This window comes from Ovis aries, chromosome 1 (assembly GCF_016772045.2).
Source record: "Ovis aries strain OAR_USU_Benz2616 breed Rambouillet chromosome 1, ARS-UI_Ramb_v3.0, whole genome shotgun sequence".
Classification (NCBI taxonomy): Eukaryota; Metazoa; Chordata; class Mammalia; order Artiodactyla; family Bovidae; genus Ovis; species Ovis aries.
Window position 1 is genome coordinate 87,077,590 of NC_056054.1, and position 16,027 is coordinate 87,093,616.

At 46.5% G+C, this 16,027-nt stretch overlaps 1 protein-coding gene across 1 annotated transcript; it reads right to left on the minus strand.

Moving 5' to 3' along the window:
• Positions 1-9,868: 9,868 nt before the first annotated feature.
• Positions 9,869-13,104, minus strand: LOC100037663 (glutathione S-transferase Mu 5). Its single transcript, XM_012178093.5, has 8 exons — positions 13,024-13,104; positions 12,569-12,644; positions 11,942-12,006; positions 11,174-11,255; positions 10,987-11,087; positions 10,566-10,661; positions 10,367-10,477; positions 9,869-10,066 (listed from the first exon to the last, which is right to left on the minus strand). Exons 1-8 carry the CDS (start codon positions 13,069-13,071, stop codon positions 9,968-9,970), a joined length of 678 nt encoding a protein of 225 aa, XP_012033483.1. The 5' UTR covers positions 13,072-13,104; the 3' UTR covers positions 9,869-9,967.
• Between the last annotated feature and the right edge of the window lie 2,923 nt (positions 13,105-16,027).

A 16,027-nucleotide genomic window follows, 5' to 3' on the forward strand; every position in this document is an offset into this window, starting at 1 on the left:
CGAAGAGTTGACTCATTGGAAAAGACTCTGATGCTGGGAGGGATTGGGGGCAGGAGGAGAAGGGGACGACAGAGGATGAGATGGCTGGATGGCATCACGGACTCAATGGACGTGAGTCTGAGTGAACTCCGGGAGATGGTGATGGACAGGGAGGCCTGGCGTGCTGCGATGCATGGAGTCGCAGAGTCGGGCACGACTGAGCGACTGAATTGAACTGAACTGTAGCCCACCAGGCTCCTCTGTCCATGGGATTCTCTAGGCAAGAATACTGGGGTGGGTTGCCATTTCTTCCTCCAAGGGATCTTCCCAACCAGGGATCAAACCTGCATCTCCTGCATTGGCAGGCAGGTTCTTTACCACTAGCACCACCTGGAAAGCCCAGTTCTCCTATAGGGGAACAGTTTTTGTTCACTGCTGCTGCTACTGCTAAGTTGCTTCAGTCGTGTCCGACTCTGTGAGACCCCATAGACGGCAGCCCACCAGGCTCCTCCGTCCCTGGGATTCTCCAGGCAAGAACACTGGAGAGGGTTGCCATTTCCTTCTCCAATGCAGGAAAGTGAAAAGTGAAAGTGAAGTTGCTCAGTCGTGTCTGACTCTTCGTGACCCCATGGACTGCAGCCTACCAGGCTCCTCTGCCCATGGGGTTTTCCAGGCAAGAGTACTGGAGTGGGTTGCCATTTGTTTACTAGCAATATAATTTTATTGGAATATGGAATGTAAACAGGTTTTATTTAAAAAAAAAGCAATCTAACCTTATAGAAATGTATGACATTATTAAAAAGTTAATAAAGATTCTAAAGGGTGATGGGGTAGACATATTGAGCTCCACCCTAGTTGTGAGGTCCCCAGAACTGTGGCATGACGCTGCAGCTGGGGGTAGGAGACTGCTTGTAGAGCATGAGTGAGGGTTGAGCCCCACAACAGGCTCCCAGCCTGGGAGTCCAGCACTGGGAAGATGAACCCCTAGAGAGTCTAGCTTTGAAGGCCAATGGAGAGTAACTGCAGGGGCCCCATAGGCCTACAGGGAATGGGATTTCACTCTGAAAGGGTTTACACAAACCAGAGGGACCCCTGAAGCACTGGCCTCAGCCAGTTAAGAGGCTGGGACCCGCAGTATCACAGATGCCCAAGGACTCTTAAAGCAGAATCAAGGGGCACAGTTAGGAGGTGGTCTGTGTCAAGTCAAGAGACTGGGCTGCACTACAAGAAGTTCCGGGCTTACCCCTGGATCCTGACCATCAAGTGCATTGGTATCTCCCGCATTGACCTGAAATTACCTGCTAATAATACAAGCTCCATGCCTAGTATTCCTCCATCATTGTATCAGCAGAGAAAGATGAAGCTGATAGAGATCTCAAGCTAGCAGCCTGCAGAAAATGGAAGTTTATTCTTTCATGTCCCATGACGAATAGGCCAGGCTGTTGAGGCAGCTCTGCTCCATGAAGTTATTCGGGAACTGAAGCTCATTTCATCCTGTGGCTCTGCTGTTAGCAAGGTTGCTTCCTCATTTCCTTGGTAGCAGATGTACCATGGGTGTGGGGAAGAAAACAGAGCAAACCTAAGGAGGCAACTTCCCAGTATACAAGTGAGGCAGAAGTTGCAAACATCACAACTGATCACATTCCATTTGTGATCAGAGTCACAAGGGTAGGCAGATATTTCAACAGAAAAATAAATTTGGTGGCCAATTTCAGTCTGTCCCACACCCAGGAGAGAGAGGATAAAGCTTAAACCCAAGACAAGGAGAAACCTGTAAGGCAGTGGTTTCAAGAAGGGAGAATAGAAAGCAAAGTATTAAAGATAAGATCTTTATCTTCAGATAGACCAAAGGGGAGTGGAGTATTCTTTAGTGTTTCTTGTTGAAACAGGAAAATAATTTTTTAAAGGTATTGGTAGCTCACTTAATCTCTGGGGAGGCCAGGGAGTTGGCACTGGAAGCTGGGTAACTAGGAAGTGTGCCTAACCACATGGGGGGCTGTCCTGGAGACGACCCCATAGCCACTGCGGGGCACAGATGCTGGAGCTGCTGCCTGTGTCCTGCGGTACCGGATGTGAAGGTCTCATCACTGCTGCCTCCAGCATCCTGATCCCTCCACTACCTGTGCCAGATAAATGCTCAGGGTCTGCTTCTTTAGAACTGAGGTCCTGTACTACCGTGTGCAGTTAACAGAACCTGGGTCACAGGCCTTTACCTCAGCCACAAGGGAGGCTGCAAAAGCAGGTGAATTCATTAGAATTAAGTTCTGCTGCATATAACTAAATAATAACAGTGGCTTATAGACTTCCCTGGCAGTCCAGTGATTAGGAGTCCACCTACCAGTACAGGGGACATGAGTGTGATCCCTGGTCTGGGAAGATGTCACATGCTTCAGGGCAACTGAGTCCATATACCACAATTACTGAGCCTGCGCTCTAGGGTCCAGAGGCTGCAACAAGAGAAGCCACCGCAAGGAGAAGCCTGAGCACTGCGACTATAGAGTAGCCCCCGCTCACCACCACGAGAGAAAGCCCACTCACAGCAACAAAGACTCTGCACAGCCAAACATTATATGCATATGGATAAAAACAGTGGCTTGAATAGGACAGAAGTTTATTTCTCATGTGAAAAAAGCTCTGGAGGTAAATAGTTAAGCACTAGGAATGCTGGCTTCATAGTAGTCTTAATGACTCAGCTTTTTAACTTTATGCTTCATCATCGTGAATGGGTGTTTTCCATTCTCTATGTCGCCTCATAGACACAAAACAGCTGCTAAAGCCCTGTCACATCTGCTTTGCAAACAGCAGGAGGGAGAAAGAGGAGTGGGTCTTGCTCTTTCCCTCTCACAGAAAAACTTTCTGGAAGTAACATAACACTTCTATTTATATCTCATTAGTTAGAACTTCATCATTTTGGAAATGACATCTTCTGCCTGCAAAGTAACATGCCCAGCAGGAGTGGAGATTCTGTGACAGCAGAAGATGGGGACATGGATATCGAGAGTCAACTAGCAGTCTTCTACCTGGGGGAGGTGGGACCTGTAGTCTGAGAAATTCCCCACCTGTGAGAAGGATGTTTAAAAGATGCAGAGGACGGACACCTAACAGAAACATCCTTTTGCACATGTGCGTTTTCAATCATCACTACCATCACCACAACAGAATACTCACGCCTACTGTAATACAAGCATCCCTGTACAAAAATACACCCACCCTCTTTCACCAAAACAGGGACAACCCAGTGTCATCAACTACTGCATCCAGCTCCAAGTCTGGCATTTTGGGATAACATTCATATTGATATTCTGAAAATGCCAGACTAAAGCATAAGGTCAATGACTCCCAATTCAGTCCATACGAAATATTAAGGGAATGGGAGGTAGAAAAAAGGCAAAACTAGATGAGCTCTGTAATTTAATAGAAAACAGCCTACACTCACATTGGCAAATAAGCTGTTTTGCCTTCATCTACCACACATATAGGGGCTTCCCAGGCAGCTCAGTGGTAAAGAACCCATCTGCCAATGCAGGAGATGTGGGTTCAATCTGTGGGTGGGGAAGATCCCCTGGAGGAGGAAATGGCAACCCATTCCAGTATTCTTCTCTGGAAAAATCCCATAGACAGAGGAGACTGGCAGGCCACAGTCCATAGGGTTGCAAAGAGTTGAACATGATTGAGCACTTGTTTTTTTTTTTTTTTTTTTTACCCACACATATGCCCTTCTATGGGCTTCCCTCATAGCTCAGTTGGTAAAGAATCTGTCTGCAGTGCAGGAGACCTGGGTTCGATCCCTGGGTCGGGAAGATCCTCTGGAGAAGGAAATGGCAATCCACTCCAGTATTCTTGCCTGGAAAATCCCATGGACAGAGGAGCCTGGTGGGCTACAGAGTCGGACCACAAGAGTCAGACACAACTGAGTGACTAAACCACCACATGCCCTTCTATGGCGAGAGATTCCAAAGAGATACTGCATAATAAAGCTTTTACACTAAACATCTATATCTGCAAACTAAAGTTACTCCCTGGATCGGCTCTTGTGTCCATCCCTCTGGTGACCTCACTTTCAGGTTCGCTGTTATCCCACTTTCTTAGTCTACCACCTGACTGATGACAGACACACAGAGACCAGCCTGCTCTATATAGCAACTCAAGACTTGGAAGCAAAGAAGAAGGTCCAGTCCTGGTGGATTCCATAACAAGTCTTCCAGAATATGCCCATTATTCTATTCCTGTTAATCAGACCTGGCTTTTCCCAACTCTTCCCAACACAATCCCCCGACAAAGCACAGCACTGTCTAAAAGATCCAATAGCCACTCTGCATTTCCTACATTCTACTTTTCTTCCCATTTTAAACATAATTCTGGAAAGAAGCAGATAGGGTTTCAGTCATGGTTTACAAAAATCTGTTAGTACTATTGGAAACGTTTCACCACAGAAGATAAAATATAGATCTAGCCTCATTTTCCTTCAAACGTCTCACCCGGCATGCAAATTAGCCTGTTGGTTCTAGCCCCACCTCTCCCCACCTCTGTAAACACTCCTTCTAGTGACAATACCTCAGGTTGGCCCTCTGCCTCTATGTGTCTTCTGCACAGCAGCACCTATTCGTTTGAAATTCAAACATACATACGTCTATTTAATCTTTTCTTCTGGATTTAAGTCTCACGTGTAACACACCTATAATTATTTTTATTGAAAATCCTCCCTAAACACAAAGAGCTCATACCTGCTGGTCCTCAGTGATGTTTCATTGCAACCTGGCCTAAGCAAGCAGCAGACCAGGCCATGAAATCTCATCACCCACTCTCTAGCCTCAGAGTTCTTGGCTGATCTCTGGAACCTCCCTGAACCTGATCTTCTGTGCTCCCTCCAAGCACTTCTGCCATCTACTTCAAGAACAGGGCATTCTGTGTTGCGTTTTATCTCCCAACCAGAACAGAGTGAAATTCTTAAGGTTCCTTGAGACCATTAAGCACTTTTCTGAAGCAAACTCTTCTTTATTCTTTCCATTTTCATTAGAAGGGAATCAATGCGTTGTTCTGTCTACTCTGAGTCAGGCTCTACATAAGCTCCAAATAAAATTTGCTTAAGTCACTGTCCCTGCTCTCAGGCAACATATGGTTCAATGGCAGAGATAGACATTTAAGCCAGCAACTAGAGTTCAGTAAGTGCTGACAGAGGAAAACGTTGAATCCTATAGACAGGGATTTAAAGTCAGTGCACTGAAATTAGCTGGGTGGAAGGTGGAGGAACGTCACTCAGGAGAAACCAAATCTCAGTGGCTTAATGCATGTTTATTTCTTGCTCACCCTTCCTGTCCACTGCGGTCAACAGCCCCTGGTTTTCCTGGTCTGTCAGAGACCCAGACTGATAGAGGCTTCCACAGCAGTCTGAAGTAGATATGTTCACTCACACAGCGGCTTTTAAATTTTTTGCCTGGAAAATGTGTTATTTCCACTGCGTTCAATTGGCCAAAGCAAGTCAGAATGTTACATGTAAGTTCAGGAGGGAAGTAACACCTCTCTAAAAGGGAAACAATCATAAATCATTGGTGACAATCACTAATACTTCCCAGAGGGATTATCATTGTGGCTCCCTCAGGTAGGGGCTTCTCAGCTTACCTTATATGGTGAATAGGCATTAGGCAGGCTTAGCTGGCCAGAACGAAAGCATTCCAGGGAGAGAGAACAGCAAGTGCAAAAGCGTGAAGATAAAAGAACATGGTACTTTTAGATAATTCGTAAGTTTATGTAACATTCATCCATTCTAAATGCTTTGGAAATACTGGCTTATTCCTGACAAGGTCCAGTGGCCGGGGGTGGAGGTGGTGGTGGGCGGGGGGGGGGGGTGGGGGGGCGCTGGTTTGTTTGTCAGAGAAGGCACAGGAGGCCAGAGTTTGCTGTAGCAAGGCCAGGATCTCAACACAGGCAGCCTGACTCTGGAGTCTAGGGTATTCAGAAAAGCTAGAACCCAATGCTCCAGGGAAAGGGATGGACATCTGCCAAGAGATGTAGCTGGAGAGGAAGCAGAGGTCAGGCTATGACGGGTTTTGCAAACTGGAGGAGACTGTCTTTTTCTGAAGGCCTAAGAAGCCATTAGCCATATTCAAGCAGCAGTGATGTGAGCAAACTTACATATTAGGAAAATCACTGGCTAAATGTTACTTCCCTCCTCTACCATCCACCTGGACTCCTTAAATCCCTTTGATCCACATGGCTTACTGTACCACCTAGTCCTGCAGCTGAGGGATAAGGAAAATGCAATTTCTGTACCAAGTCCAGGTGTTTTAATAAGCTGTTAAACTACTTTTAAAGGCAGATCCATTTCTGTACACATCACCTATTCCATCCATGAAATAACTCTACAAATTTTTCTTGACTCACATAAGCTATTTCCTTCTGAACTGGAAATGTCTTTATCTAGCTGCTCAATAATGAATACAAATGAGGTTCTCTACTTTTGGCGGAACTTCACCACATTCAGCTACCACAAATTAAAAGTTCTGACTGATGCTACCCGCACAGACCCATCACTAGTCGCCTAGCTTCACATTTGTGCGATCTCTGTGCCCCTGGGGTGACAGGGTGTCCACTTTCCTTCTTTGCTTGAAGGCAGCCATTGTGAGAGCATTCTCTTCTTGCCCATCTTAGAACTAGAGTCAGGGGCAGTTGGGACCTGGGGGAGCCACACTCCCCATTGTATGACTTTTGCTGTAGTTTATTAGAAGTCATAGGTCCTGCCCACACTCAAAGGGAGAGGATTTCACAAGAGCCTGAGTACCAGGAGGTGGGATTATGAGGGCCATTTTAAAGTCTGTTCACCAAAGAGGCAAAGAAATGAAAAACTGGCCCTTCAGTCCCTGGAGAAAGGAATCCTTAGGAAAAGTGTCCACCAGCAAGAAATCCTTGTCAATTTCCCAAGCTTTTCCAATACTTTATAATTTGTGCATCTGAAAAATGGTCCTCTTACTGGTATAAATTTCAATTTCTTGAATTATAAACATCTTTTTAACTTTGGGGCCATCAATATTTCTATTTCCATAAGTCATCTGTCCATAGCTTTTGTTCACTTTTATAAAACTGAGTTACCTCCATAATGATATCACCTCACACCAGTCAGAATGTCATCATTAAAAGTCTACATATAATAAATGCTGAAGTGGGTGTAGAGAAATGGGAACCGTCCTGCACTATTGGTGGGAATATAAATTGGTGCAGCCACTATGGAGAACAGCATGAAAGTGTTAGTAGTTCAGTTGTCTCCAAGTCTCTGTAACCACATGGACTGTAGCCCACTAGGCTCCTCTGTCCAAGCAATTCTCCAGTCAAGAATACTGGAGTGGGTAGCCATTCCCTTCTCCAGGGGATCTTCCCATCACAGGGGTCAAATCCCATCTCCTGCATCACAGATTCTTTACTGTCTGAGCCACCAGGGAAGCCCAGAGAACAGTATGGAAGTTCCTTAAAAAACTAAAATAGAGCTGCAATATGATCCAACAATATTACTCCCGGGCACACACCCAGAAAAGATGAAATTTCTACTTTGAAAAGATACATGCACCTCAGTGCTCCTAGCAGCACTATTTACAACAGCCAAGACATGGACACAAACAATTCCACTGACAGATAAATGGATGAAAAAGATGTAGTACATATATATATATATATATATATATATATATACACGGTGGAGTATTACTCAGACATAACAAAAGAATGAAACAACTCTGTCTGCAGCAACATGGATGGACCTAGAGATTATCCTACTAAGTCAGAGAAATGATACCACGTATATGTGCTGCTGCTGCTGTGTGTACATCTAAAAAATCGATACAAATGAACATAAAAAATAAATTTATGGTTACCAAAGTGAAAAGGTGGGGGTAATGGGAGGGAATAGATTAGGAGTTTGGGATTAACTGACAGACACTACTATATATAAAATAAATAATAATGACCTATTGTATGGCACAAGGAATTACGTTTAAGGAAGGCCTTGATGATTGCAGTTCAGTTCAGTTGCTCAGTTGTGTCTGACTCTTGGCAACCCCATGAACCACAGCATGCCAGGCCTCCCTGTCCATCACCAACTTCCAGAGTTTACCCAAACTCATGTCCATTGAGTTGGTGATGCCATCTAACCATCTCATCCTCTGTCATCCCCTTCTCTTCCTGCCTTCAATCTTTCCTAACACCGGGTCTTTTCAAATGAGTCAACTCTTTGCATCAGGTGGCCAAAATATTGGAGTTTCAGCTTCAACATCAGTCCTTCCAGTGAACACCCAGGACTGATTTGCTTTAGGATGGACTGGTTGGATCTCCCTGCAGTCCAAGGGTCTGTTTCTGATCTCCAGTTTGAGTCCATAGTACCACACAATTTTACTTGAAATCTTCCCAAATCTACCACACAACTTTACTTGAAGACTTCACCAAGTCTTCACAGGGGGTACAGTCTCATTTAACAACCTGTTATCTAGGCTGTGAAATCTCACTTTACTCTCAAGGTCTGGGCAAGAGCTTCTAGCCCTTGAACTCAGGTGCAGGGTAGGCGAACGCCAATTTGCAGTTGCCAGGGTCCAGCCCCGGTGGATCCAGGGAATTCGAAGGGTGCACGGCGTTGGCGTGGAAAGACTTGTTTATTTATTAATATAAAATTAGATTAAGAAACTATAGTGTAGTAGGAAGATTAAGTGGAGAAAGTGGGCTGAATAGCTTGGTTTACGCAGAAGACCAATAAAATTCCAGACAAGGAATTTGCACCATCTACGTTGGGCCCCCAGCGCTCGCTTGAATATCTAAGGGTGCCTCACCTTAGGCTCCCTTTCGCGCGGGTCTTAACAGCCAGGGCAAGTAAGTATACTTGGCGGGCCTCTGCGCCCCAGGTGGAGATTCAGCCTGAAATTAAAGAGCAGAGGGAGGGAAAGAGAGAGGAGAGAAAGAGAGAGACACGGGGGGAGCCAGATCCCCAAGAAACCAGGCCGAGAGACTAGTCCGAGAAACTGGTCCAATCCTTTATTGTTCAGAAGGCCTTTTATATTTTTGATAAAACATGGAGATCAATGGGTAACACAAAATTATGTAGCGTTCGCAGCCCAGACTCTTTCTATACATCATTTTGTATACAAAAGTTCTCAGGTGATTTACATTATCTTCTGGCCAAGAGGCTTGTTAACACTTTTGGCTCTCTTCCTTAATGAATGTTAATTTTGTTTCCCCTGAAGTGTTTTTCTTTAATCTACATCTCCTTAAAGCGCTAAAGTTACATCTCTATAGAACAAAGGCCCAGTGGGTTATAACAAAGAAGGTACTTAACTCAAACATCTAATGTTGCTAATACCAGGTCTACTACTTGTTTTTCTATATACCAACTATATCTAAAAATAAAGGATATGAAAATTTAGCAGCAAGCATTGACTCAACAAATGAAACTTTTAATCAGTCCTATTCTAAAGATTTTGACTCTTTGGAAGCCCCTACATTTCTAGGAAGTTTTAAGCTTCCTGTGCCTCCTGCGGTCAGGAGGCCTCAAACAATCACATGCACAGCTGTCCGAGTCCTGCAGGCAGGCTAGAAAGCCATCAGAGGGGTTTTTGGATTGAAACACTCTTTTAAATGCAGAAGACTAAAGCCCTGAATTGACTTTTCCAGAGAATGTCAGAAGAGTGGAAAAGCAGAGCACAAAAACCAGCAGATTTTTGTTGGGGTACAATGCTTAGGAATTTCCAGAGGGGCCCCTGAAGTCTGAGCAAGCCTTGCATATGTCAGCTTCCTTCCTCATGACCTTGTCACGGGCGGGATTCCTCACACTGGCTCCCGGCATGCAGTGATTGAATTCACATGTCCTTACTCCCCTTTGGCCTTTATTCCCAACAGAAATCAAGCTGGACACCAGTAGCCTGAATGCTATTTATTGAAAAGAGCAGGAAAGAGGGGGTACAAGTATCCTACGGACGGAATGGAACAAAACAAGCAGTACAAGCCTGCCTCCTGCTCAGCAGATTCTCCTGTTGCCCCACTGGGCCATCTTGTTGTTGACAGGCATCTTAAGGAAGCGGTCAGACTGCATGTAGGTAGCTATTTTCTCCAAAGCCTGAAGGGAAAGCACACCAAATCTTATAAAGACTCTAACCCAGGCCAAAAGACCCATTTCAAAACAGTAGCATTCGCATGCTGCCTGCCCCATGTCCCTCATCCCCACCACTTCTTAGAGACAGTGACTTCAAGGTATAGCAGGAAGCCAGGACCTTCCCAAGACTTAAAGGTTTAGAGGTGTCCAACCACTGATCCCTTTAGGCAAAAGCTGGTGTTAGGCAAAACTGTACAACAATGGGGTCCCTTGAGGGCCCAGGCCAGCCTGTGTTTTTTATGAGAAAGGTGCAAGAGGCATTACCTCAAAGCGGCACATGAAAGCCTTCAGATTCGGAAATTCATCCAGGCACTTGGGCTCAAACATACGGTTCTGATCTAAGACATCATAGGTGAGGAAATCCACAAAGGTGAGCTATGGGGACAATAAGATCATCAGGTCTGGGGAGTTCATTAATACCTGCAGAGACAGAAAAGGATCCCCTCCCTTTCCTTTCTTCTACCTTTTCCCCTGCAAACCATGAGTATTTCCCCAGGAACAAGGAAAACTGTTTCAGTTGTCCAGGTAGCTGTTCCAAGTACCGAGGCTTCAGCTTTTCCTGGGGGAGAAGTAAAAGTGAAAGTGAGAGCAGCTGCCATCATCTCCATGAATCAGGGCATGGGCCAATGATGGACTTAGCAGCCCTTTCTCCAGGTGCCTTTCTCCATGCCTTCAGGAAGAGGTGGCAGATGGAAAGGAGGGATGTGGAAAGAAGAAAGGCCAACACCAGAGTTACATGACAAACAAACCCTCCAGAAATAAGAGTTCTGTTTCTTATTCTGACAGACTTGGTGGGAAGGTAGCAGCAGCAGAATGGGGCAGATTTAACCCTTGAGTTCCTAAAGGCTCCTTTTTCTTGACGCCTTCCTGTTCAGGAACCTCACATGGTCAGGGTTGTAGCAGAGTTGTGCCAGTTGCATGCGAAAATCCATTATTTGGTTCTCCATGATGTCCACTCGAATCCTTTCCTCTTCAGTGTCACCGCCTGTAGACCAAACGACAGGAAATCACCCTTGGCCTTATCCATTCACAGGGGAGCTCCCCTCACAACACCAGCCCTACCCCACTCACACATATTGTGCTTGCGGGCGATGTAGCGCAAGATGGCATTGCTCTGGGTGAGCCTGTTCTTACCATCCATGAGATAGGGCAGCTGGAAAGAAAAGGACAGGCCAAATGAACAACCTCTCTCTTGCCTCCCTGCCTCTCTCTCTCGGAAAAGAAGGCTTGCAGGGAAGAGAACAGTAGAGAGAAAATGCTGTGTTAGAAGAAAGAAAGAAAGTAAAAGGTAGCAACTGAGTCTACACTTGATTCTAGACAGGGGTGCTTTACTCTGTGTGTGTTTGTGTTACGGGTATGTGCACGCTATGCACTTTTTCTGAATTAGGCTTTTAAATGCATAAAACAAATTACACATGTTACATAATTTATATGACATTAAAAGAACAAAATTCTAAGAGTAATATGTGCCAATGAATGCATTAAATTACAAGAAGATGTAATGACTATCATACTTTCAAAGTATGATAAGTGTAAATAATATTTATTTATAATATCTGCAGCACGTATAATACAAAAATACCCAGTCACAGGCTTGGCTAATAATCAAGGTCACATTGCCTACATTCACAACAGAAGGAAATGTTCACTTTTAGCTAGTGGTTAGTAGAAATGCAAATGTAATTTTTTCTCCATCCAAGTCTAAGGACCCCCTGAATTCTATCTATTCTATTGAGATGAAGAGCCCTTATTCTACAAACCACTAGCGGAGAGAGGAAAGGAGCAAGGATATAGTTGAAGCCCTTCCCTTCTGCCCCCTCTTCTCCTAAAACCACCTACATTAGGAAAGTCCAGGTCTAGTTTGAATTTCACATCCAGCCACTGGCTCTTATCATAGTCAGGAGCTGTAAGAGAAAGAATGAAGTGCGATCCAACCAGCTTAATATCCCACCTGAGGAGCGTGGAAAGATTTAGAGACACACTCTAGTTACAATTCCTCCCAAGTGTGCTAAGTCGCCTCAGTGTGGCTGACTCTGCGACCCTGTGGACTATCGCCTGCCAGGCTCCTCTGTTCGTGGGATTCTCCAGGCAAGAATTGGAGTGGGTTGCCATGCCCTCCTCCAGGGGATCCTCCTGACCCAGGGATCAAACCCACATCTCATGTCTCCTGCACTGTCAGGCAGGTTCTTTATCACTAGCGCCACCTGGGAAGCCCAGTACCTCACATACCCAGACCCCAAAAGCTTAGCCATTACCATCAGTGTTAAAGCAGAGTTGAGCTAGGCAGGAGGAAAATTCCCAGCTCTCTCCCCACACTAAACACAGCAGGGAGCTCCCAGGTGACTGGTGGCAGAAGTCCCACCCGACCTTAGCGTGATGCCACCCTCTAGGCACAAGAAAACAGCAACAGTAGGAAGACGTGCTCGGCTCAACGCGGCGTCGCACCGGCACCTAGTGAAGCATTACCTTCCCCGCACGTGTATCTTTTCTCTTCATAGGAGGTATCCGTGAACTCCAGGAGCATGCGGATGGCGTGCGCCAGCTGATGGGTCGGGGAAGAGGGGTGGGGGTGGGGAAAGCTCTCGGTCAGCACCTGCGCAGTTTCCCCCCACCCCATCCCCAACATCCTCCACCCCTCACTCGCCAACGTCCCTGCTAGGGCTGCCGAGACGCCGCATCCCGCCGGGATGGGGTGGTTAAGCAGCTCCCGAGACCTACCCCGGGCTGGCTTGCTGCCCTAAGCCCCTCTCCCCCAAGGCCAGCGTCTCCGCGGCCCCGGAGCTCGCAGGGGGGAGGCCGCGCACCGTTGCGCAGCGCGGCGTAGGAGGTTTGGCCTCGGAGAACGCTGACCAAGAGGACCCCCCGCTACCTCCGCGTCAGTCTCCCAGACCGAGTGGCTTAGCCGCTGAGACCGCACTCACCCCGCGAATATCCCAGTAACCTAGAACCATAGACTTTGACGAAGCCATGTCGATATCGCCCGTGTGCCTTCGCGCACTGGTGGTAGACGGCCACCGGGAGGGGCTTTATACCCGTCGTAGGTAGGGGGTGCCAACGTGCGCGCCCTGACTCCGCCCCCCGTCGTCCCCACCCCCTCCCCGCCCCTCCCCGCCCCCTCCCCACCCTCCGAATGTCCGCTTGGCTGTGCCCGCGCGACTTCCGCAGTTCATGGGGCTGGGGGAGGATACTCCCGAGCCTAGACCGGTGAGGAGAATGGCCGGGCCCTGTGATTGAGTCTCTGTACTTTCCGCGCGTGAAGCCGCACTCTGTTTAATAGTTCAGTTAGGGTGGGATGGGGCTGAGCCCTAGCAGTCCAGGCCGTGAGGACCGTTACCCGTTGCCATATTTATCTAGTCGGGATGGGAGGTTTGGGGGGAAGTGGGCAAGCGGCAGGAGTCGACAGAGCCTGACCATCAGGAATCGCTCTCTTTGGCGTGTGCACAGAGTGTGGATGGCAAGGAGTTCTGAGCTACTGGGTAGGTGCCTCACCTGGCCTCTGCAGCACAGACACTTAGGACAGAGCCCCCAAACCCCTTAGGCCATGCGTGGGAAAACACATTTCCCCCTAGTTTGGGTATAGTAAAGATGACACTTTTTAAAAGGACAGTTCACTAAAAGAAGAAAGGAAAAAAGTACAAATGCATGGGGACCAATGAATTGATAATGTTTGGATTTCTCCTCCTGAGATAACAGGCCAGTCACAAACTAATTTGGGATATAAGACTAATGCTTATTGAAAACCTAGGATATGCTAGTCAATAGTCTAGGTATTTCATGTATGCTAGCCAATTTATTCCAATTTAAGCTTCACAACAACTTCGTGAAGTAGCTGTTACACCAATTTTATAGAAGATTAGTGAGGCGTGGAGAGGTAGGGTGAGTTGCCTTTCTAATTTCAAGTGTCCATGGGTGGCCTAGAATTCACAAATAGGTCTGTGTAATAGCCTAACTTGTGCTAGGCCCTCTGCACTTGGATATTCAAACAGTCTCACCTCATCTCAGTCTTTGCTGGGAAATCTGGGGAGCCTTGGGTTAAAATACATGTTTACCTGGTTCTGGAAGTTTTCCCTGTTTCTAGGACTCCTTCAGCTCCGTGAAGGCCCAGAAGACAATGTGTCAATATCGCCTCTCCGCATTCCCTCAAATGAACTTTTCTAGTTAACTTTTGCTCTTGACAGTCAAACCTTAAGGGTCTCACCTTTGTTCTATTTTGTGACGGAGAGTATTTGCTGTCTTATGCAGTGTTACCAGCTAGGAGAGATGATTTTCTGAGGCTAGGAACTTGAGGGAATGAGATAGGCAGGCAAAAAATAGGATATTTTGGCAGTATTAGGGTCCTGGACAGGTTCAACTGAGTGACTATGGGAAGATCTTTTCTTCTTCTTTTACTGCAGCATAATTGCTTTCCAATGTTGTGTCAGTTTCTGCTGTAAAACAGGGTGAATCAACTATATGCGTATAGATCCCCTCTGTCTTAAGCCTCCCTCCCATCCCACCCCCACCTCACCCCCTAGGTCAGCACTGAGCACCAGGCTGAGCTCCCTGTGTTGTGCAGCAGCTTCCCACTAGCTGTCTGTTTTACACATGATAGTGTAAATATGTCAGTTACTCTCTCAGTTCGTCCTGCCCTCTGCTCCCCACTGTGTCACAAGGCCATTCTCTACATCTGTGTCTCTGTCTGTGCCCTGTAAATAGGTTCATCGGTCCCATTTTCCTAGAGTCCATATATATACATTAATATTTGTTTTTCTGCCTTTGTATGACAGACTCTAGGTTCATCCACCTCACTACAACTGACTCAGTTTTGTTCCTTTTTATGACTGAGTTACAGTCCTTTCTGTCTATACGGCAACTTCTTTATCCATTTACCTGTTGATGAACATCTAGGTTGCTTCCATGTTCTGGCTGTTGTACTAAGGGAACATCTTAAGGACTCTTGCTGCTGCTGCTAAGTCGCTTCAGTCGTGTCCGACTCTGTGTGACCCCGTAGATGGCAGCCCACTAGGCTCCTCTGTCCCTGGGATTCTCCAGGCAAGAGTACTGGAGTGGGTTACCATTTCCTTCTCCAATGCATGAAAGTGAAAAGTGAAAGTGAAGTCGCTCAGTCGTGCCCGACTCTCAGCGACCCCATGGACTGCAGCCCACCAGGCTCCGTCCATGGCAGTGGGGTGCCACTGCCTTCTATGCCGAGGACTCTTAAAGGGCCCTTAATCCATATGTACATCAAACCTTATCTGCAGACTAACTGAATGAAAGTAGAACCTCTGTTATATAAGGAGGGGAGTCTTGTGACTGTTCTGAGATTAAAGAAGGCTATGTATCCTAAATATTAGAAGCCACAGATAGTTCAGACTCTTCACTTAACATTTGAGAGGAAAAAGAGAGCCAGAGAGTGAAATGATTTGCCCTGAGTTCACATAGCCAGTCCCAATGTTCCCTATGTTCCACCACTAAAGAGACAAGCTGGGGAGGGGGGCTCAAAATTAGCTCAGTGCAACAAGAAGTGACAAAAGTACTAAAAGAGCAAGTTGCCAAGTAGAGCCTGGAGCACCTAACATGCCTTTTAGTGTGTCTTTGCATCATCAGCCAGTGTGGCTGATCAAAACCTGCAATTGTCAGCCTCAGTGCTCCTTGCTCTGATGTTCTGCCCTCAGCTGTACTGGGTGTCTTGGAGAATATCAGGAGAAATGTACACAGAAGGATAAAGATGTAGAGTATAGCCTTATTTTCAAGTTTATTTAGAATTTAAGGAGAGTTGGGCCATAATCATTGAATTCTGACTCTGCTCCAGTGAATTCCCACTTATAGTCTGGCCCAGTGATGGATGTAGGGCTGCTGCTGTTTCATGCCCAGTGTCCTAGCTCTTCCTGATTCCCTGCCTTTGGTCTCCACCAGGGCCAGAGGAAGCTGCAAGAGAGGCACATG